Source organism: Saccostrea cucullata, unplaced genomic scaffold (assembly GCF_032062105.1).
Source record: "Saccostrea cucullata isolate Sc308-1 unplaced genomic scaffold, CSIRO_AGI_Scuc_v1 ctg2100, whole genome shotgun sequence".
NCBI classification, from domain to species: Eukaryota; Metazoa; Mollusca; class Bivalvia; order Ostreida; family Ostreidae; genus Saccostrea; species Saccostrea cuccullata.
In genome coordinates this window covers 145,379-169,541 of record NW_026922775.1, presented here as the reverse complement: position 1 = coordinate 169,541, position 24,163 = coordinate 145,379, and the positions used below count along the sequence as shown (strand labels likewise).

Below are 24,163 nucleotides of genomic sequence, written 5' to 3'. Positions count from 1 at the left end.
AATATATATGTAAAATTTATTAACTACATAGCAAGTTCCATGCAAAGATTTTGATTTCAATAAAATTTGAAAATCATGTAAACTACAAGTGTATTGGTTTCAATGATATCTGAAAGGAATATAAACTAGTATGAAGGAAACAATATTCTTCTATTAAGACAAATTTGGAATCAAATCATACGTTGTGTTAAATTTGGATCATGTGTCTCCAATATTCTACCCGTCACAGCAGGAGTGCCACAAGGGTCAATTTTCACTTTTATTTTTATTTACATAAATGACCTTCCATTACATGTAAACAGAAATATTGATATGTTTGCTGAGTGTTGCAGTGGACACTTAAACCTGTTTAATTATTTACAGCTAAAACAATTAAAAATTGTAATTCTGTATTTTTTCTTCAAATTAGAATACTTAACACAGCATTTACTGAATCACTGTCTAGTTTGTTTAATTATACTCGGGCACATATATACCTTCGTAGGAGTCCTTTACAATCGTTCTAAATCCCATCCGGTTTGGTTGAAAAACAAGAGAGTTATAGCCATTTCAAGTTTCAGCCAATCAGATTGCAGCACACGTGCATACGTGTGATTTCATGAATATTTTTCTATACCATATTGTAGGTTATCCTAATGCATGACTATATTTTAAATTTCAAAGAATTTCGTCAAAAAACAAAGGATAATAGCCATTTAAAGTTTCGTAGGATAATTTGCATAATGGGCATAAATTATCCAATGTTTCCAACGTAACTGTCGGTGATGTCCCTGGCATATCCAATAGAATAGATTCCTTAATTTACATTTGATTGTAAAAAATTTCATCAAAAATAGAAAAGTAGATATCCATTAATTGGTCATTTCACGTGTTGATATATTATACATTTGATTGCAAATGTTGTCTAATCTTTCACCCCCGCATGTGAATTTCAATTGTCCCCAGACACAAAGACAAGCACAAGATTTATATGCATGTTAGGCCTCCTTAGCGCTTGACCTTTTGCTCGGCGAAATTTACATTCCGAAAACTATATTACAATGTTATATTTTACCATCTATTAACTATTGTTTGACTATTTGGGGTATGCCCCCAAGAGGACATGGACAGACTATTTAAATTACAGAAAAGGGCAGCAAGGATTATTCACGCAAGTCCAGATTCTTCTTCTAAACCACTGTTTTAGAAACTTGGATGGTTAACAATGAGCTAGTTGATCTATACAAATACATATTATTATACAAAATTTTCAGTGGAACGACTCCCCAATATCTTTGTAATTAATTTGAATTTCATTCTTCTACTTCTTAAACTTTCAAAGGCCTCTTTTCAGTATTCAGAGTTATCTCTCAATCAGAGAATATAGAAAATTACATTATCAGCTGTCGCAAATTTTTTGAGAAATGGAAAAACTATTGATACATAATCATACCTTAAACATATTACTATTATATATGATTTTATTTTAATTTAGATATATATAGTAATACTGCCTTCTTTAAATAAAGTATTTATTATTATTATTATTATTATTATATCTTTCAATTGGAAAATTTATAATATGCATGTTAGGCCTCCTTAGCGCTTGACCTTTTGCTCGGAGAAATTTACATTCCTGTTGAATGATCAAGAAAGAAACTCACCAAACTTTCAAAGAGTTATCACAGAGAAAACGAATAGAAAGGAAATATCGGTACATATACCCTGTTTTATTTTAACTTAGTTAATACTGCCATTAGGAAAACCCTCTTCTCCTTCATAATTAATCTGCCTCTCTTAATTTTCAAGAAGATCGACATTATGTTAAGTGCACTTATTTTTTTTCTCAATAACTTTAGTCATCTCTTCGGAAATTTCTATAATTGCAACAGCACTGTTTGATGATCTTTGTAAATAATCTGATTAAAAAAAATGAGTCTGAAAAGAATCCAAAGACAAGCATTTTAAACACAACGCTCGAAATCTTGCAATCATTTATGCCTTTTCTTTTCCTCAAAAATTCTTCTTTTTCAGAATTCCAACCGAGTCCTTGCCCCGAAGACTTCACGAAATGAGATACTGGATGGATGTGCACAATAGAGATGCAAACAACAAAACCGACTTTTATCATGACAACTGTTCACACGTGACCTATTTGGAATGGGACGACTCTACTAGGTCTTCCTACGTGGTGGATCATCCTTGCGTTTTATTTGACGTTTACTGGGTACCATTTGGAACTAATGTACACAAGTATTGGCTGGGTATGCCCTGTAACACGGAACATGACTTCGTGTGCATGAAGTTAATGGACGGTAATTTTACAGTTATCTGCTTAGCTTGTTATGAAAAAGGAAAGGTTGCAACTGGGGAGGGGCAATATACTATCCTTCACTAATTTTCTTCAAATAATCACGTGTTAAGAATATTCCAAGTCTAACGTTCATATAATATTGAAGACATACATGTACAAAATGTATATGCATAGATGTATACATCTTTCTTTTCCCCTTGGTTTTTGCTGTGGTTTTATTTCAAATATTTTTGCTGGACATAACATAAAGAAACCTTTGTCAATATCATAATACTTGTACAGTATATATGATAATAAGCAATCAATGGTAGAAATTTTAAAAATTCAGTTTTCTTTTCTTGTCTGATTTATGAATATAGATGATATATCAAAATCTTATTTGATTATATGTCTTATAAATTAAGAGGAAAGGGATTTAAAAGATTACATTTTTTCCTTTTCATTATTATACTATTTGAAACACAAAAGGTAAACTGAGTTTGAAATCAAGTAGTGAACTATACTTCTGGCGTAATGGCGGCGTATGACAAGGTTCCTTTTCTGCTTCTGAAAATTTCTTCTGAACAATGAATTCAGTTTCAAATTTCCAATTAAAAAATATTATAAAAACCTGTAATTGAATAAATAAAGTTATTAAAAACTAATATTCCCTAAACATTTAAGTTAAATAGAATTATTAGGAAAAGCCATTATGTATTTTTGTTAATTTTTCTATGTCAGTGTGGTACTATCATCTGATAGACCCGTAAGGGGAACATCATTTGATGTAAACAGAGAAATGCATGATTTATAAAAAAAAATAAAAAATAAAAAAAGAAGTAGGGTTCATATGATTGCGTATGCTTTTTATGCTTATTGTCAATGATAAAAATAATGACCTTGACATGGCCTTGCTTTTAAAATAAAAGGTCGAATAGAACTTTATTCATACTATGATTTAGTGATATTGCCTTCTTGAATATGTTGAAATTTCTTCAAATTTTAAAGATATACAATCAATATGATAAGCAAACACTATAAAGAGGATAGAAGTAGTCTGTTCTTAGAATAATAGCGATAAGAAAGAAAAAGTTATTGAGATCATTATGAGGGATGCAAGTACTAATGTATTATAATTCTTAAAATATTAATATAAGTACCTCAATATTTACTTAATTTTAATTTGCTTTCAAGATAAAAGTTATACATGTGTAATACATTATTTTTTTTCCTTCAAGAGCTACCGTGTATCCACTCTTGCAATGAGTCGGTATATCTTGCCCCGAAGTCTGATGTTGAGTGCGAGGCTTACTGTGGGCAACTCCTCGGGTGTCGACACCGGTTTTTGACTCTGGACGATTTTACCGTCTGCCACATCATAAGGTCATCATTTATCAACGACGACCCCTTCTACAATATCTGCTACCTCCAGGACTTGTATAGTTATAACGTACGATACTGTGACCCACCAGGTTTGAATATTAATATTTCAATGGTAGCGTAATCGTATTTTATTATCAATTCCAGTGAAGTGTACCGTTTTGCATTACGTCACAACCTATTTGAAGTTGCAGTCAAGGTAAATTATAGTACATACTATATGTACGTCTCCTAACCGCCGGCTTTAAGGTTAGTAGTTTCTCCATATCCCTGATTGTTTGCTCGTACAACAGACTATTGCAGAAAAAAAACACAAACAAGAAACATCAAGATTGCGATTAGGACGAGTGTACTACTAGTATTTACCTTGACTGCAGCTGTCAAAATAGGTTGTGACGAATAATTCAAAACGGTACACTTCACTGGAATTGATAATATATCAAATAATTATTCTCTTTCTTTGTCGATATCCATTATAAGTTTTGCCATTAAATAGATGATGCATCAGAAGTTTCATTGATGTTTGATATATATGTACAATTTTCCTAGGTTCTTACAATATGTCCTACACGCCCAATAAAGAGCCAAACGTCACGGATCTATGTGCAGAGCCAGGTAAGCATGTTATTGAACATTCCTTTTTTCAGAAGTCTACTTACATGTATAGATTTAAATCTCCGTTACCATTACTGAAATGTTTGTTCCAGAAACAACAACGGAAGTTATACAAACAACAACGGAAGTACTGACAACATTAGCAACAACAGAAGGGACAACTGCAAAAGTGTCTTGTGAATGTCCTTGTTCTGTAACAGTGAACATAACAGACTCAAATTTAACATTGGCGGAAAAAGTGGAGCAACTAAAGAAAGAGTTAACCGTTAATAAAAGGAACACTTCTGCACACAGACGAAGCAAAATCAGCATGGCGGATCATAGAGTTTCTGCAACAAGCATAGGATCATTAGGGGTGGTTATTCTCTCGGTAGTTTTAGGTTCTATCTGTATGTTGGATCTAACTAGAGTGAGGTGTGACAAAATTAAAAGGAACTGTAGTAAAAGCAAAAGTAAAAGGATTGGTGACAGTAAGGAAGTATTGCCAAATATTAAGCTCATAAAATTAGAGACTAAATCCACACCTAGCTGAACCAAAGTCTAAATATAGACGCACAGATATTTTTCTGTTACGGTTGTACTCCTTGTGGAAGTTTGTGCAAGTCCCTTTTGTATAAATATACAAAATATACCATTTGTTGATAGTACTATTGTGTTGACGTGAAAAACGTTCTAAATTTTTCATTGATTTATTATTGAAATGATATGTTTTGAGCTAATATTTTATGCGCTGCCATGAAATGGCTTGAGTATACACGTATTATAATGTTAGTATCATGTCCATACGTTATGATACTTTATCACATTTTACGTTTATCTCAAATTCAAGGAATGTGATATTTCAAATAGAAATCAGACCATTCAACTGTGGAAAAACATTTGACCTTTACCTTATCTACGACCTTAACCTCACTGTTCCATATTATTTGTTTAAATCAATTTCAAAGCAACTTTACCATTTTTTTTAATTCTCGGACACTGATACACACTGGCGGGGATTTTCAACCGTATAATTATCCTCTGACCTTCACCTACCCTATGACATTGCCTTTATTTTTGCTTTTATCAAAATTTACGAGATGTTCAAAATATTTTGTCAAAAACTATTGATTTCGGGGATTATTCAACTGTGCCATAATTTCTGATTTTGAACTCTCTATTTAATCTTTTCTTACCCTCGGTTTATCATTTTGCATTTAAGTATACATGTATCAAAGGCAATTTGACCTTGACATCCTTTAAAATTTGAACTTGATCATTTTTTCTTTATAATTTTATGATGCATCTAATTTTGACATGTTAATCTTTTATCATATTTTCAACCAGGATTTGTTCAGAAAACTCCATAATTATATGAATTTCTGTACGAGCATATTTATTTGTATACATACATGCACTCAGAAGATAATATAGACTGAAGTAAAGATATACTGGATATAACATAATGAACTTAAAACAATGAGACTTTAATAAGCTGTTCGATAACAGATTCCAGAATGAATCTATCTTAGAGTCAAATGGAAGGTACATTTTTGTCACTGCTGTAATACAAATGTGCCTTGGGTGGAACAGATATACCCTATGGGAAACGTTCTAATTTTTATAGTTATGTTAAAGTTTTAATAATATTTTTCAACATTTTAGTGCTATAAATTGTGCACCATTTGTTTTTAGAAAATAAATATGTTTTAGTTTTTATTATGAATCAACAGCCTTGAAATAAATTTTATAGATATATGTCATTTCTATCTCTAGGCTTAAGTTTTGACCAGAGTAAAATCCATCGGTAATGGATAGCAATGTAAAAGTGTTCACTGTTAAAGTACGATGTAATTGAATAGTTATATTGATAAAAAGTCGATCGCCCAATTCGATCAGCATCCCAGTTTAAAGAATATCACAACAAAGGTATAAATGAACTTCATGTGTCTGAGTGATGTACATGTATAATTATGTATGGGTATGGGGACATTGCAGTGGACTGTATTTTGGGATGTTGTTCTCTGTCTTTTGTATTTTTTTTAGTTGTGGGTATTGATTATATTGTTCTATGACTTACATGTTCCTTTATAAAGACGGTGTTGATTGAAATGCAAAGATGTGTGAGGTAAAGGTATATTATAAATCTGTTAGATCTTTTCAAATTGTTGCTTGAAGAATGCATATTTTAATGACCACACATATTCATAATTATTGGTTGTTGATTGGTGATGCTTGAAAATCAAACACAGAAATTTCATTAAAAGGTTCACGAGTACCAATTTTCGCTACTTAACATGGGTCTAATTGCGCACTTTGGACAATAATTACTTTCTATATATTGCTGTCGTTCTCCCCTAATCAACGAAAGTCTTACCACTTTCGATCACTATGTTGGATAAGGCGGACCATGAATCCAAAAGTGATCAAACTTATCAATGGATCTTTTCTGTGTTCAGCATTATTGTCGCCTCTGCATCCCTGCCCGGAAACGGTTGGACGCTGTTCGTTTTGTCCAAGAAATTCAAAGGTGTTTCAAAGTGTACTAAATCTCTTATAAATCTTCTTTCCCTTTCGGACATCTTGCTAGGTTTTTGCATTTTAGTGCCAAACGCCGTTACTTTATTTGCGGGTCGTTGGGTTTTTGGTGACACAATGTGCCAAATTCTCGCCATGGAAGTAAAGGCTGTGTTTTCTACCTCTTTGATTACTCATTCGGTCATAGCCTTTCAAAGGTAAGTTGTTTCCAATTGTTTATACATTTCGAACGATATTGTAACATTTAAAACTAATGAAATAATTCTTAAGGGAACATATTTCTTTAAATATATAGGTACCGCTTACTTCAACAACCCTCTGTCCGCAGACATCACAATCAGGCAGAATATTCTCTGTTGAAGCGGAGAGCCGTTCTTGTAACTATTTGCATGTACACTCATATTTCTGCATTTCCCCTGATGTTCTGGACTAAAGTGTCTAAAACTGGCAACTGTGGAGTACCTCCTGGTCATTTAACGGCAGTGAGCTACCATTCTCTTGTGACTAGTATCGTCAATGGATGGTTGCCTCTTCTAGCAATTGTCATCAGTTATTGTCTTATTCTAAAAAGAACAAGACAGTTATCGAAAAAGGTAACTAGTGAAATGCAATCAAATGTAACATTTACTGAAACGCAAAAGGAACGCAACATCCTATTCTAAGGGGAAGTATTATATAAGGTAACATGGGTTACTTTTATCTAGAATAAGGATATCTTATATTTGTAACTATCCGTAATTTAACATTTAAATGATTTTCGTACCATTACCAGAAGTTAAGTTTGAATCCGCTTAAAAATTGCCTATTTATGGCTTTTACGATATAGCGCTTTAGATCCTTTAATGTAAAAAAAGTGCAATTAACGGCGAAAGATATTTATTACACACTGTTAGGGAGAATCTCTCCACTTTACAGCAATGGTCAATCAACTACCTTTCACTCCCTAATTCTAGGCACATTTTTAACAAATCTATTTTTTTTACCCACCTCCCAGTCCTTTACAGTCGTCTCTACAAATGACAAACTCGCTTGATTTGAATGTTCTGCAATCTAACAGACAATTAATATTAAAATCAAGCTGGTTTATCCCCTGTAGATACGACTATACAATTAAAGTGGTGAAAGATAGTGTCCAGAACTACGTGTAGAGAGTGAAAGGCAGTTGATTGACCGATGCTGGAAAGTGAATATTTAAATGATAGTTGAGCATGTTGAGAGGGGTGTTTTAACAGTGACGTTTTACTCTCTTAATGATAATCATTAAACATTTTTATCAGCTAGATCTCTAATGCTTTTAAATGAATTTACTGTATTCATTTTTGAAAATCATTAGAAAAAAATTCAAATATTTGTAGATAACGGAATGTTGCGATTTTTGCGCTTCAGTATATTAAACTTTAAAGAGATACTAACATAAGATGAGGTACATTTGCCAATTGAGTTATTGTATTTAGAGGTACATGTATAAACATGTAATTAATAAGTAGCTCAAACATGTAAAACCTTAGGTTTTTGAATGTCATCAGAAGATTTTAATCACTATCTAGAACGTTTGTTTTTCAAAAAAGATATAGAAATTCCACATGTACGGGGAAAAAAGAAGAAACTTGGAGACTCAACACGAAATAAATAACAAGAATATAGTTTACATGTACATATAAATATAAGTAACAATTAAAATCTACCATGTTAATGACAACTCAAACACGCAGGTCCTTCCAATGGGGGTCTCCGCTTTCCACTGGACCAAATCAGCAAGATTGACCAAAGTATGTGTTATTATGGTGGGGTTTTTCGTCTTAACCGGATTTCCCTTCCAGTTGTTTAAGATGCTGGGCTTTTTCCAGCCCAGTTCTACAGTAATGTCAATACTGACCGCTGTGATGTTCTGTCTATATATCCTGTACAGCGCCCTCTGTCCTGTTCTCTACATGATGTTGTGGAACAGCTACAAAAAAAGATCGAGAGAGGTGAGTTCTCTTTCACTCTCTCTCTCTGCGCTTGCGCATCCGAATGCGTAAGTTTGTCTAAAGATTTCAGGTAAAAACAAAAAAAGTGGGAAGAATTTAAAGTATGTAATAGGCATCTTTAAAAAAAAAAAGAATTTAAGGGGATTTTTTCTCGATTTGGTTACACAATGATTTATTGTTTTATTGTTATTCAGTTTTTACATTTTCAAAACTGTAAATTATTAATGTCGATATTAATGATATTAATACCAGTACTTGTACATAGGATTTTTTTTCCAAACTTTGAAATGTTTTAAAACGATAACTTTAAAGTTAATTATGTTCACGGTTAAAGTTTTAATCTTGTTCAGAAGCTATACAAAAACGATTGGTCATTTGTCCGTGACCTTAAGAAAAAAATGCAGAAGTTAAAATTTACTCCACAGTGTATAAGGCATAAGATATTTTCCGTTGCAGGTGTATCTGGAACTCAAGAAGAAACTGTTTTCAATATAACAAAAAAAAAAAAAAAAGAATAAATAAATAAAAAAATAAAGGAATAAATAAAATGACATCAAGAACAGAAGTTTTTTTTTTATTATTTAACTTTTTAAGATGTTTATCGAACCATCGAAAAGATGGTTAACTAAATCTGGTTGCACATAAAATCCACACAATGGTTCCTTGGATCAATGTTTGGAAAGTTAAGCTTGCTTTACACATGAACATGGGAGATAATTCGAACTCTTATTTATTTACCATGGCCGAGATATGAAATTGAAAGACATTTTGACAGATAAAATATACAACGATACGCAAAGGCGCTAGTTAAACATTCTCAATCCATTGTTCTTATCTGCATTTAAATATCACTTTCAACCCGTTGCTAATGCCCATTTTATTCGAAAACAATGCACGCAAATTTTCTGAAACGGAAAGTTTGAAACAAAGAAAAAAAATCGCGTACTTTTAGAAATCGGTGGCCTGAGACATCTTTTATATACAACGTTTAATCAAACGGATTTTCTCCAAGGATCTCTAGGTTAGTTTCTTATCAACATTATATATATTTGCAGTAAGTATATCCAGATTTTTTATATTCATAGTTACTTTTTTAGATTTTAATTTATTTAAAATTTAATATTTCAAAGAACTTTAATTAATACTTGAAATATTAATTTATGGATTTTAAATTTTAATAGAATATTATATTAAGACCGATCAAAATTATTAAATGTACTTCATATTGATGCTACAGTAACCTTTCAAATAAGACATTTCAATTGAAGGTAATATATTTTTTTCTTTCAGGTGTTTTATAATGACCTCTCACAATTTAGAGCACTTTTTGAAGTGCACGGACTGTAAGAAATATTTTGACGACGATTCACACGCTCCGCATGTGCTGCCCTGTCTGCACACATGTTGCACAAAATGTCTAAAATCCCGAGTCATCAAGGAAGAAGTCCAATGTCCGGAATGCGCGGAGAAGTTTGAAGCCTCTCAAAACGATATTAGTAACTTTCCCGTCGACACCGCGCGAAAACATATCGTAGATTGCTACAGAATCCAGAAAAAAAATGCCGATTTCAATTGTGACGAATGTGGAAATTCCTCCAATAAAGAGCGAGCAACAATGCGCTGTAAAGAATGCAATGAATTTTTATGTACAAAATGTACAGACGCCCATCAAAGAACAAAACTAACAAAGCGACATCAATTGATATCATTAGAAACACTTAAGAATTCTCCTTTGGAAGAGTTTCACACAAAGCAGACTTGCTCCGTGGAAGGACATGAAGGGCAGCCATTTTCCTTTTTCTGCACATCCAAAACCTGTACCAAACCTATCTGCAGTCTTTGCGTTGTGCGAGACCATCAGCAAAATGGTCATGAAGTTCGAAATATAAATGATGTATACGTGGAAAATAAGCGGCAAGTGGAGGGGCAATTATTGGACATCAAACACATGAAAACTTCAGCAGATGAGGCGATTGAACACATAGAAGATGAAATTCAGAATCTCTACCTGAAAGAAAATGCCGTTGATGAAGAGCTGGATGCTCATTTCGCTGCCTGTATAAAAACCATGGAAAAGAGAAAGGAAGAACTCAAAGAAAAGCTTGCATCTGTGTCTCAAAACAAAAAGAAAGACCTTGATGGACAACTAGATCGCCTGACGAAACAAAAAGGACAGCTGGATCAAACTTGCAAATTCACGGATGACCACTTGCAGTACAGCAATGCCGCAGAATTCTTGCTCATGAAAGACCAGATACTAAATCGAATGTATACCTTAAAAGACCAGTCCGTCGAAACAGTACCCCATGCAACATCGAACATCAAATTTCAAACTACCAACCTAGGTGACGACTTCTCGGAATTTTGCCAAAATATGGGCGACGTATGGGCAACCTCGATTTATCTTCCGAACACTCGCGTACAAGTTCTGGATATAGCGACTGGAAGAGAGCAGTGTCCATTGCTTATCACCTTGAGCGACTACCAAAACCGACCGCTTCACGAGCCTGGCGTAGATATTAAAGTGGACATTTTCAACAGCAAGAATCATAAAACTCTAGCACATGTCCAAGACAAAACGCGGTCCCAAGGCTGTTATAAAGTCGCCTTTACAGCATCTAGACCTGGAGAATATAGAGCAGTTATCAAAATAATGGGGACAGTATTAGAGCCGGGGGAATATGTCTTTAAGGCCAAACATCCGGATCAAATGGAATCTGAAGACAGTTTAGCGGATCTAAGTAATTCTAAAGATAATTCGATGACAATATCTAAATTTTGGTTTAAATTAAACACACAAACTAGAAAAAAAATATATTATGATAACTGATTCTTTTATGACTCAATTCTTTAAAACTTTTTTAGCCCCAAAAGAAAAGAAGGGAAATGACGAAACAGGTGTGCAGAATTTACATGTACATGTTCAAGAGCCCAATGGTAATGCTGAAGGTAAGCTTACTTTCATTCTGTCACTTTCTTTCATCTACCTTTCAAGCTAACAGACAAACTGTTACATCTATTGATTTTGAATATATTTGCAGTTGAAAAGCTGAACCTGCAAGGTCTAGCCACATCCAGGTCTAGCCCCGTGACATCACATAAATTCAAAGCTGTCGGGGACATTATATGTAAGAAAACGGCTGAATTAGTTGCATAAAAATATTTTTAATTAAATCATTTTTATTTCGTTTACATGTCTTTTTTCGCAAAAATTTTTAGGTCCAGATATGAGCCTCAACCACTTAACAGTCCATCCGCAAAACGAGTTGTTGGAGAACCAGAAAACCTTAACTAACCAGAAGGGCCGCCATCGTCCGCCTCGGAATCTCTCCCAAGCTTTCCAGAACTTCCGCGGAACTATCGCAAATCGCTCCATGGGAAGAACAGGGCAGTATTACTTTGAGGTCAACATAAGCTTCTTCATTAAGCGTTCACTACGACAGGACCTTATCTTTGAGGTAGGACTATGTCGTAAACCGGATGTCGACAAACACTACACGATCGACAATCATCAGTTTTCGTATGTCGTCTGCGCAAGAAAATGCCACATCTGCCGTACTATTTGTCTTCAAGGATGGAGTAATGGCCAGCGATTCTATCATGCGCCAATCACCGAAAACTCACCGCCAGGAACTTCTTTCAAAACTACATACGGGTTTCTTTTAGACACACGACAGAGACAATGGGTCGTTATTGATGTTAAAAGTAGGAAATTCATACTTAGGTTCAAGCACATTGACTTAAACAAGCCACTGTGGCCAGTATTTGGGCTATATAACCCAGACCTGGTCAATTCGTCGCTGACGCTTCGGTCTGGAAAAGACATCTCAACAATTTTGGAGGTACCATTTGACTTGTAGCACCACTCACGTTATTATTTATGTATCATATTAAGCTCCTTTATAAATGCAGTCAACTTGCCGATTTTTTGTTGCTAGAATGATAAGTAACTCTGATACTCAGGATATACACCCTTCCGACTACCTAACTAAAGTGAAGTTATCTGTATCAGTGTCGAATGCTGCCTCGATTTTAGCTGCAGAGCTCAATTTATGGATATGCTCTTTAGCGAGTAAATGCTCCCATTTGTGTTGCACTTGACTGGATTGAAACTGTGGTTCATTTTAGTTTCCTCAAGTATAGAACTTTTGTTCTAGAATTTTTAAAAATAAAGCATGATTTTTTTTTCATTTCATATACATACATGTAATTAAGTTTTTGAAAGGCTTTAATTTTATTTATTTTAGAAAATTTTCCATCCATCTTTTTTCTCCATATTATGGGTGTCAGTTCTCTATAACTTTATTTATTTACAAGTGTTTTTTGTCCTTTAGGACGTGTGGCGGCCGGTGTAATAGCTTTTTTTGTTGACAATCATTTTCTTCTATATATATTATGGTTTAATGTTGTAAATAAAAAAAAATGAAGTGGTGTGCTTTTGTTTTAAAGTGAAAATTCATTAAATAACTAACTTCAAAGTAGGGATGTCAATCTCACTGTATTCGAATAATTGGGTGCTTTAGTCGAGGACTCGAGAAAAGTATCTTATCTCATGTCGGCCTTTTTGGACAACTTTGTTGTACACTCAGGATCTAAAGTTAAATAGTCCTCGACAAATATTCTTAAAAGCTTGCTTAGTTAATTATTAGCCTGAAATGAATGCAATTGTAAAGGCTTCAAAGGGATAATTCAAGCATTAATGTCGTGGGAGAATGACTACTTGCAAGATCCGAAGCGGCGAGTCGTAAAAATACGGAAAATATAACGTACGAAGTCAGATTGAGATCGGATGGAAGAAGGGTTTTAAAATGATTTCTTCCCTTGTATGAGTTTATCGTCCCCCGCTTTCTGGAAGTTTAAGGTAGGTCCGTACTTTCAGAATTTTCTGTCAAACTGATAATTTTTCAATTTGAATACCTTGAACAAGTCTTAAACTTACTAAAACACCCATAAAAGGCATGTCTTTGCAGGTTAATTTTCATACAACATGCCTCAGCGCACATACCTCTAAAAACTCAACAGCCAAAATTGAACATAAAAAAGTGTGATATCATATTTCTCTTACTTATGCACCAAATCACATCAAATTTATGTTAAAACTTATGAAGATCAAAAATATTCATTTGCCAAGAGAATATTTGAAATCTTTACTGCAAAACATTAACAAATTGGTGTTGAATCTGTCCATGTCTTTCAGAAAAAAATCTCAAAATATCTTTATTTTTTATAATTCCCAAAATCCAAAATGTTTAGATGCCATTTTTTCTTTAAAAATATTAAGAATTATATCTAATGTTAACAAAAACAGCTACTTTATGATGGTTGACCAGAGAATTTTAATAAAACAGTCTTTTGAAGACATATACCCCCATTTTTGGAATATCAATTTTTTCAATTATTCAATGCAAAATTTTTTAAAAAGTAAAAATTAAATGGATGATATAGGCTCTAAATCAATAAAAATAGATCTCAGGTTATTTGCTTAAAAGAAAATTAAAAAGATTTAGGTCCATAAAAGCAATTAAGAATTTTGTGTCTGTGTATGTACTAAATGACATGTAGATCTTATGGACAGAGTGCAAAGTGTTAATTTCCATAAATAATGTATATTAAATGCTTCATATGCACAATAACACTATAATAAACAAATATATACTTGCTAAATAATTTTCAATCACCCAAAAAGATTTATATCAATTGAAAATCAGAATTTTATATTGATGTGTAAAATTAGAACCGGATCCGATCCGTTGTGGGCCTTCCTTAAATCTCGTTTAATGTCGGTTTGTCACAAAAACGTTAACCGCGGTCATTTCTTCTGAGAACAGAGATACGACTCTCATATTTCACATGAATTGTACATTTACATTACTTGGTGACAAGACCTTTTCAAATTTGCATCAAATTTTTTTTTTAAATGAAATATATCGAGATAGTGAACAGTTTACATGTACAAGCTCAAAAGCACATTCCGCCGTGTTTTATATCCAATGTCTTTCTGCAACAGGTATTCATGGAATATACCTGAAATCTTCTTCTCAAGAACCAGTGGGCCAGGAAAGCTGAAACCTATATGGAAGCATCCTGGGGTAGTGTAAATTCAACATTGTTAAAATCAACACCCCCCGGGGGTAGGGCTGGGCCATAATAGGAGGTCCAAGATTTACATTGAAATATATATGAAAAATCTTTTTAAATCTTCTTCTCAAGAACTAGTGGGCCAGGAAAGATGAAACTTGTGTGGAAGCATCCTGGGGTAGTGTAGATTCTAAATTGTTCAAATCATGACCCCCAGGGGTAGGATGTAGGGGTAAGATTTACATAAAAATATATAGGAAAAATATTTTAAAATCTTCTTCTCAAGAACCAGTGGGCCAGAAAAGCTGATACTTATGTGGATGCATCCTTGGGTAGTATAGATTCTAATTTGTTCAAATCATGACCCCCAGGGATAGGGCGGGGCCACAATACGTAATCCAAATTTTACATAGAAATATATAGGAAAAATATTTTAAAATCTTCTTCTTAAGAACCAGTGGGCCAGGAAAGCTGAAACTTAGGTCGAAGCATCCTGGGGTAGTGTAGATTGTAATTTGTTAAAATCATGACCCCCGGGGGTAGGGCGGGACCACAATAGGGAATCCAAGTTTTATATAGAAATAATTATAGGAAAAATCTTCTTCTCAAGAACCAGTGGGCCAGGAAAACTGAAACTTAGGTCGAAGCATAATTAGGTAGTGTAGATTCTAAATTATTATAATCAAGATGGGGGCTGTTGGCAAGGAGGGGGGGGGGGGTAGTAGGCCACAACAGATATAAGAAGAGGGGAAATTTGGTAAATAACTGCATCACCAAAGTTACTCAGGTGAGCGATGTGGCCCATGGGCCTCTTGTTCAAAATTTGTTTGATGAGTAAAACAATATGCGTTTCTTTTTTTGTTGAGTATATTTCTGTTCAGTTTTAAATAATGATAAAATTATAAGTTTATACAAGCTTTCCATGTTTAATTAACAGATGAACCAACAAAAACATAGATCTTATGAAAAAAAAAATGCCCCAAGAAAAATAATTTCTGGAAACTGGTAATGTACACAGCTTTCATTATTTTGTAAAACTGCAGTGAGTATGAACAATAAATAAACAGCAAGATATTATCCTAAACTGCAATTACAGGCATGAGTATCCAAAAAAAAAAGTCAGCTCAACACAGGCATATAATGTAGCTCAATCATATTGTTTGTCTGGCAAAGTTCTTTATAAAGATACATGTATCTCAAAAGCTTGGACATAAGTTTAGATGTAATTAGTATACTTTCCTCACTATTTCAAATATCTAATAACTTCAACTTTTTTAAAATCTGATACCTGGTAATCTTTCAACATAAGCAAATCAGATATCTTCAGGATTAGGATTGTACAAAAATCTTAATCTTTTTATGTTCTAATATTCTGTCCTTAGTCTGGAAGAAGATAGTAAAATGCAGGGAGGAAAAGGAAGATAAGCACATTTAATGAATATACACCGTAGTGGATTCTGAACAACAGATACTTCAGATACATCATTTAAAAAATTTGATGTACAAAACTGATGTAAACATTTTTCCTGAACACATATCACAATTAAGTCCCCTTGAACATGTTGAGATGTCAATTTTCTTTTGATTTAGGAATGTTCATATACACATACACTTACATACAAATATACTTGGACTTATGCATCATAAAAGTAGCAATAAAATTCATTCCAAGAAAATTTCGCTGGTAATTATTCTACATTCATCAAAGGAAACATGTACAATGAATATGTTTTGGCTTGTCAATTAATGCTGATTACCGAGGTTCAATATGGACTGTAGGGTCTCCACAGCCTGGGCGTCTAAACTCATATTCCTATGATTCTGGCCACTGGGTTCAGGTCCCTGATCATACACCACATATACCTCCGTGTTTGGCTTCAAGTTCTGATCTGAAATCTCCACCTCTTCTAGGACCTCTCTAGGCAAGTTATCAATGTACTGGACGTTAGAAAAGTCTATCGTCACTGTTTCTTCATTCTGAAGCATGCCCATCAGTTCTGAACCTTTCTGTACTTCTAAATCCTTCCTTATACCTCCCATTGATTTGTAAAGTTTTCGATATTTCGTACTGCTTTTGGCTGCCCTGTATTGCTGAAGATCAACAGATTCTACCATGTCCTTTTCCATATTTGCCAGAAGTTCATAAAAGGCACTTGGATGAATTCCTTTCTTTGCACAGTTCTCGTTGTGCTTATGAGTTTTCATGTGTCTTAACATTTTCGACGGAATGAGAAAATAGAGGTCACATGCAGTACAATGAATATTTCTGTTTTGTGCGTGAGTGTTTTTGATGTGGGAATTCAGTTGAGCTATAGTGCAATATCTGTTACTGCAGTACTCACATCTGTGATTCTTCTCCACACCGTGTTTGGCCAAGTGTCTAGCATGCTGTGTTTTGGTGGCCAGGACCTTGTCACAATATGAACAAGGAAAAACGGTCAGGTTTCTTTTTTGGACTTCTTCGGGATGATAAACCACCCAGTGATACTTAAGGCCATCATAACATCGAAATGTTTTATTGCAATACTTGCAGACATGGCATCGATCCATGTCATGCCTTTTGGCGTGCATTCTCAAACTAGGACGACTTTTGAAAGCATTGCCACAAATATGACACACGAAATCACGATAGGTTCTATGTGTCTGCAGATGAGAAATTAGTGAAGACCTGACGTGAAACTTTTTGTTGCACTTTGTACAAGGAAATGATTTGACATCTGTATGTCTTTTCCTGTGAGCTGTAAACAGATTTTTCTTGTAAAATGTCTCCCCACATATATCACAAATGAAGGTTTCGTTTTTATTCATAATGCCCAGGTGACTTGCCATATGGATTGCTAATTCGTTCTCGTTTGTGCTACTTTTTCCACACTTCTTACAAATGAAATGATCTTCATGGAAGTTGATGGTAAACTTGGGATTGTCAATGATTTTCTCATCTATTTCTGCCATGTGGGATACCTTGATATGATCAGCAAGCTCTTTCCGTGAGTAAAAACCTGCCTGGCAGACCTGGCATTCACATGGGAATGTTTCCTTCACTACTTTTGGCTTCGACACCCTATGTATGTCTCTCAAATGTTTGTCAAGGTGTTCTTTTCGTGAAAACACCTTGGGGCATTTTGGACACTGCACCTTATCACCTTCTCCATGACTATGCATGTGACGGTTCAACATGTAATTTGAGACAGCGATATGTCCACAAATATGACATTTAAAATCTCCACCATGGGTAGTGGAGAAGTGGTTTTCAAAATTCAGTTTGCTCATTAAATGCTTGGAACACACATGACATTTTTTCCTTATTTTTTCTCCATCTGGAGGGTGACAGCCACTGTCGTGTTCTTTCTTCTCTGTTTCATCCTTAAAAGTGGCATCACACAAGAGGCAGAAATTCTCTTCATGATTTTTTAACAAGTGCTTCAGCTCCAAGTATTTGCTGCAGAATGTTTCTTTGCAAAGCCTACATTCTATGTTAACAAGATTTTTTTCATGCTTTTTCTCATGCCTTTGTTGTACGGAGAACCTGCTGAAAGTTTTCTTACAAACTTTACACTGGAATGTTTTTTTCCCAGATTTCTGAGTAGGTTTTGATCCTTCTTTCTTCTTTTTCTTTAAATTAACCTTCAGTTTCTTTCCTGGTGGAGTGGACTGCATACCTTGTTCATCATCTTCATCATCTACATCATCGTCACATACATAATCATCATCATCGTCATCATCATCACAATTTTCATCAGATTTTAAATCTTCTTCATTTTCTTCTAGCAAATCTCTGGAATTGACCTCAGCAGTTTCATAACTTCTAACACCACTGTTTCCCTGAACTTCAGCAATATTCTTGATATCATCCGTTGAACCTTCAACTGCCTCTGGCTTAGAATCGTTAGCCATTTCAGAGGATGGAGATATATGATTTTTCAAGACATGATCCAAGAAGTCTTGTGAAGAAGAAAAGTCCAGGTTACATTCCACGCAGTAATTCTCCTTCGTTAACTCATGTTCCTTCTCATGGTCATGTAAAGCTGATAGGGAGGAAAAACTAATGTCACACTGTGAACACTTCTGATTTGGGGATCCATGACAATTTATAATGTGGTCTTCAAATTCATTTCTTGAATGACATTCTTTTACGCAAAAGTGGCATTTTCTTTTGAAATCTCCCTCTCTTGGACAGTTTGCTTTATGTTTTTCCATCTCCTTTGTATCAATCTCAAAAATAGTGCACCAAAAGCAAACATTCTCACTATGTTGCTTATGCAAATGAAAAAAGAGGTCTTCAAAACTTTGAAATACTTCTGTACATAACTGACAAGAAGTCTTAAACTCGTGTGTTTTTTCGTGTTTTTCAACATTTTCTTGACTGTTAAATATTTTGTTACAAACACTACAAGAGTAGGCCATGGATAGTTTTGTAATTTCTGATGTCTGCTTCAGATTTTCTGATTTGATTTCTGTAGCTATATGTTTATCCTTCTGCTTTTTCTCCACTGGTTTTGCTGGCGATTTTGATTTTTCAGTGCGGTTGTTTCTGAGGGAACTGAGTTTCTCATTCTTTTTGGTAGATTCTTTCATCTGACTTTGCATTTTTCGGTCTGAATTATCTTTCACCTGACTTTGCATTTTTCGGTGTGAATTATCCACCTTTGATCCTTTGAAAAATAAAAAAAATAACCAATAAAATATTCTTTTTAACCATGTTGACAGAGGAAAATTAACATTCAAAGCATAGGCATTCATAATCAAAGATATGCATAGTACATAATTATTTTTAAATGAAATGGTGGCAGTATACAATTAAATTGTTTAATTGATAGCTGATGAAACAATGAGAATAGTCTTCTTCTGGATTCATAAAAAGTTCCTTATTACTACAAATCACTTTTTATTCACAATAATTTATATCACACAAGCACTTCCACTTTGCAAAAATTAATTCTGTGTATATTTGTATTTAAAAAAAACATTAAACAATGATCAATTCCTGAACATTTTTATCTGCAAATGAATACTCAAAAAATTTTTCCTGAAAACTAGATTTCGCAAAAATTTGATAAAAAAAAAGTTTTTGGATTTCCCTACAAGTGCGTTTTTTATGACCTAGTTTTCCTGTACACTCACGTTTCTTTGGTGGCACCCCCTCCTCCTTTGTTTTCTGGGCCCTTTTACTTCTAGTGGGTGAGTAGTAGTCCTCCTTCCATTTCGGAGCTTTAATTTTACGTCCATGTCGCCCAAACACAGCAGGAGGTTCTGGTACCTCTGCTGGAGGTCCAAAGTCATCTGAGATACAAAAATTACACATATTAATTTGAATTTATGAAGGGGGGGGCTAATTTTCGAAATTTTTTCTCGGCATAGAGACCCATGAATTCATGTCTACCACAACATTTAAAATGTCCAGAACTACTCAACAATTCGTCAACCATGAAATCAAGATTGCTTAAGTCATTTAAACAACTACCCATGATCATTTGTGTCTTAATTTCACATGTGTTTACCTTCAACCTCCTGCTTGATACGGATGTTTCCATAAACAGGATTTCCTTGTAATGACTGTGAGGCAGGTCTGGGTTTTTCTATTGCAGCAGAAGTACCTGTTAATTAAGAAAGGGCATTTTAGACTTGTTTTTTAAATGCTTAAATAATTATGCAGATTAAATTCAGTAGTTAAATAAAGCATAATTTATGCATGTATTTTAATTTAACCAAAAGAGAAATGCAAGAATATTAAAGGTGCATATACATGATATATATATAGACACAGATTTGAAGTTAATATTTTCTCAAATTTTCTGTATAATATCATGACTTATATATTGCAATAGCATTTCACACGAAAGTATATTCAAAAATTTATTTCATCTAAAAGTTATTGAAACTTCAAATTTTCGGACGGGTTTGATTGACACATCCTTGCACTTCCACAAATTTTAATTTTATTCTTAAAAAAAGAGGCAATCTTGTTGTGTATTAATGAAAAATATTTAAACTGTTTAAAAATAAGAGTTTGGCTATTAAAATGAGCCCAACCACCGGGCTGTCATCTGAAGTTTTGTACCCGCCTGCCTGAGAAACAGACCGGGCGCTCGGGCAGGCTGTAATTTCCAACCCTGATTTGCTATGTAGTGATTATGTAAAATCAAACCCAGCTGCAGTTACTGGCTACTGTGAGTAATAGCATTATTGTTGTTCTCAATTTTATCGGTTTATGTGACCTTTATATTAGAAACTGTAATTGTATAAATTAACAAAGAACAGTAACTTTTCTTTAACTTTTCTTTACAAAGAGGAGTAACTTCAGTCTATGTATACTATTTCTGTGTAACAGAAAAAAAGTACACACACCCCACTCTGTTAAAATATACATGTACATGTAGAATTAATGGTATGCAATGCATGTAAATTTTATATACATATACATAAACCAGTATTGAAATATATATTGAAATCATATACATAATTAATGATAATCATCAGGAAACAGGACAGGTTAAAAAAATTGGAAAGTGATAGTTTGACATAGTTTTTACAAGTTATTTAGGAAGGTCTCTAAATGTTGTGAAAAATTAAAAGTACACGTGTATCAGATTCATCATCAATGAAAAAAAATTGTTTATAATATAATATTTCCATTTCTAATTTTTCTCTCTGTGATAACTCTTTGAAAGTTAGCGGAGTTAATTTCTTGATAATTCTACCGGAATGTAAATTAGGCAGGTCAATAGGACAGGAGCTAAGGAGGCCTAGTATGCATGCAAATCTTGTGCGCATCTGTCTCTGAGTCTGATGCTAAGAAGGCCAAATATGCATGAAAATTTCGTGCGGCTGTCGTTGTGTTTGACGTCAGTGGGCGAGGATTACCGAAATTGGGATAGGAATCCTCGTGTAATTTAAATCTATGTCTGCATTTTTAATGTCTAAATCTACACTTTTATTTCACAATGAAATGGAAATATAAGGAATCACTGTCTAGTTAGCATAGTATGCCTGGGACATCAACAATAGTGGGAAACATGGGATAATTTATGAAGCCCGTTATGCAAATTATCCCATGTTTCCCACTATTGTTGATGTCCCTGGCATACTATACAAACTAGACAGTGATTCCTTAATTAACTACCTTCATAACAGAAGCTGGTGAATTTGTTTAACAAGGAAACACTGCTCTCCACAAACTGTTGTCCCATTGGTGTTCCCTCCAAGAAGGATTTAGAGGCCTCCAGCTTGTGGGCACCAAGAATAAGTACCTCATAATTGTTTTTCTGAAGGCGCTTACACTGAAACAAACAGAAACATTCTAACTCTAATGAATTTTTTCCTGTTCTAAAGAATATCACTTTTACACATAGTTTTTCCCCAATTGACCAATACAGTGAACATCTACAAGATCTAATGGTTTAGGCCATGGATATCAACAGGTGTACATGTAGCTCAGGTGGTAAAGCACCTGAAGTACATAATAATGTAGGGGTTTCAGGTTTTATTCTTCATCAGGCCATGCATTTTTCCTTTTTTGTAACATAATTTGGTGCCTTTGTCAACCATGGACTTTCTTGTGAAAGTCCTTCCAGAGGCAGTATGATCGAAATTGGGCTACCAATAAGAACTTGGGTATGATGACAATTTAATGACGAAGGGATCTAATGGTTTGGACAATGGACATCAACCTTGGTAGGTCAGTTTATAGAGCACCTGTGAGGGATGCAGGGGCCCAGGGTTCCTCATTCAACAATACCTCAATAAGCTTTTTCACTTACTAAATCTCCACAGAAAAGAATCACTTTATCTATTGCCCTGTTACAGAGCATAATTCAAATTCAACTACAAGAATTCACACATGATATATAGTTTAAACTGTATTCTCATGGCCATGCAGCTATATGTGGTGCATAGATTTACTTCACATTATATCATACTAGTATCTAGTGATATATGTACCAAAGACTTGGCTTCAATAATCAGCTGGTTATCCATCTTTGAATAATTGCATCTCCTCTCACTTTTCAGTGTTACTCCTAAAAAAAATTGAAATTCAACATTATTTTAGGAACAGAATGAAAAATATAATTTCTGAAGTGAATATACATTTATTATACTTCATATAAGAGTGTACTGTAAACTTCCTCAACCCTCTACACACTAAAACAGAGACTGAGTTCTTTATTAATTTGTTAAACTTTTTCAGTGTGCTTGTAAAATTTGAAAGTGTGTCATGTACATTTTTTGAAAAAAGTTATCAAATATTAATGTTTAAAATTATTACATAAAAAGTTTGAATGACAGCACTGAAAAAGCATATACAGTGTAGTTAGTTACTGCTGTCTGCACAGACACCAAGCCCAAGGGTGTAACAGTTGGAACAAATCAAGTGTACCATTTACAGCAACGAAGTAAAAAAAAATCTTAATTTTATTCCATAACATAGTAAAATATATAATAAAAATGGAGTATTGAATATTTTGAAACATGAATAGAAGATATTTAGGGGTAAAATACATGGAAAATTAATCAAAATAATACAAAACGACCTTACTCGAGCAAACCGGAAGCCCGTGAATTAGTCATCCTTGTTAACTCGTACTTCAAATCTTCGAAATACCGTCTTGTGTACACGAGAGGTCTAGCTAGTCTGATTTTGACAGTTTTGTAAGCATTATTTAATTAAGCAAATATTTACAGTATATTCTTATTCTAATTCATGCAGTGAATATATTTGTAAGATATATTGGGGGGGGGGGCTGTCAATTAGTCATATAAAGAATTTTTGTTTAGGATCAAAGTTCTTTTCTTTTTTGACTTTGAATGATATTTCCATTTATCAACCTTTCTACACCGAAATTCGAAGGAAAATTCCTATAATATTAAATAATACCGAAAATTTGTACTGTTAAATTCGTACACATTTTATTCTTGACAGTAAACTAAGTTGCGTGAGTTTATTTATAATGTGAATTGTTTATGGTGTACACAATACAATGTATATCCTTGCACATGATATGTATATAGTTTTTGTATTCACTGCTGACATCACGCACAATTTAAAGAATGGGGGGGGGGGGGGTTACATGTATATATGTCTCCACTTATATTTCCTTACATAAATTTTGCCATTGAAAATGTTCCTTGAAAGGCCTGTTGACCTCCCCACTTCTCTGTTGGAGCACAGTAAAAAGGACAATGTAGTGGTGTAAAAAAAAAATAGTGGAAGAGGTTCGATCTTAGACGCACCCCTTCCACATATGCACACAACACATCATTGCTCGTAGAGCAATAGCCGGCTTTCGTTACGGTGACGGTGTTCAACCGGAAATGCTGCTTCATCACCGCTTTT

The 24,163-nt window shown here is 34.0% G+C and overlaps 3 protein-coding genes across 6 annotated transcripts; 2 read left to right on the top strand and 1 right to left on the bottom strand.

Annotated features, from left to right (window-relative positions):
• The first annotated feature begins 2,050 nt into the window (after positions 1–2,050).
• LOC134262428 (uncharacterized) lies at positions 2,051–4,910 on the top strand. Its single transcript, XM_062744822.1, has 4 exons — positions 2,051–2,294; positions 3,511–3,744; positions 4,202–4,267; positions 4,360–4,910. The coding sequence occupies exons 1-4, from the start codon at positions 2,051–2,053 to the stop codon at positions 4,797–4,799; spliced, it is 984 nt and encodes a 327-aa protein (XP_062600806.1). The 3' UTR covers positions 4,800–4,910.
• Positions 4,911–10,050: 5,140 nt separating this feature from the next.
• Positions 10,051–12,774, top strand: LOC134262424 (E3 ubiquitin-protein ligase TRIM45-like). Its single transcript, XM_062744817.1, has 4 exons — positions 10,051–11,495; positions 11,620–11,703; positions 11,796–11,882; positions 11,974–12,774. Exons 1-4 carry the CDS (start codon positions 10,055–10,057, stop codon positions 12,612–12,614), a joined length of 2,253 nt encoding a protein of 750 aa, XP_062600801.1. The 5' UTR covers positions 10,051–10,054; the 3' UTR covers positions 12,615–12,774.
• A 3,012-nt stretch (positions 12,775–15,786) lies between these two features.
• On the bottom strand, positions 15,787–23,413 carry LOC134262431 (zinc finger protein 808-like). Of its 4 annotated transcripts, none has more exons than XR_009991008.1 (7): positions 23,366–23,413; positions 22,771–22,847; positions 21,953–22,109; positions 20,331–20,426; positions 19,954–20,112; positions 16,022–19,484; positions 15,788–15,978 (listed from the first exon to the last, which is right to left on the bottom strand). XR_009991008.1 is itself a non-coding variant. In XM_062744827.1 (7 exons), the coding sequence occupies exons 2-7, from the start codon at positions 22,804–22,806 to the stop codon at positions 16,576–16,578; spliced, it is 3,321 nt and encodes a 1,106-aa protein (XP_062600811.1). In that variant the 5' UTR covers positions 22,807–22,847; positions 23,366–23,413; the 3' UTR covers positions 15,788–16,575. The 4 variants fall into 4 exon arrangements, 3 of the variants coding, with proteins under 3 accessions (XP_062600812.1, XP_062600811.1, XP_062600809.1); XM_062744827.1 differs by having other exon boundaries at positions 15,788–19,407; positions 19,444–19,484; XM_062744828.1 differs by having other exon boundaries at positions 15,787–19,427; positions 19,933–20,112.
• Positions 23,414–24,163: the final 750 nt, after the last annotated feature.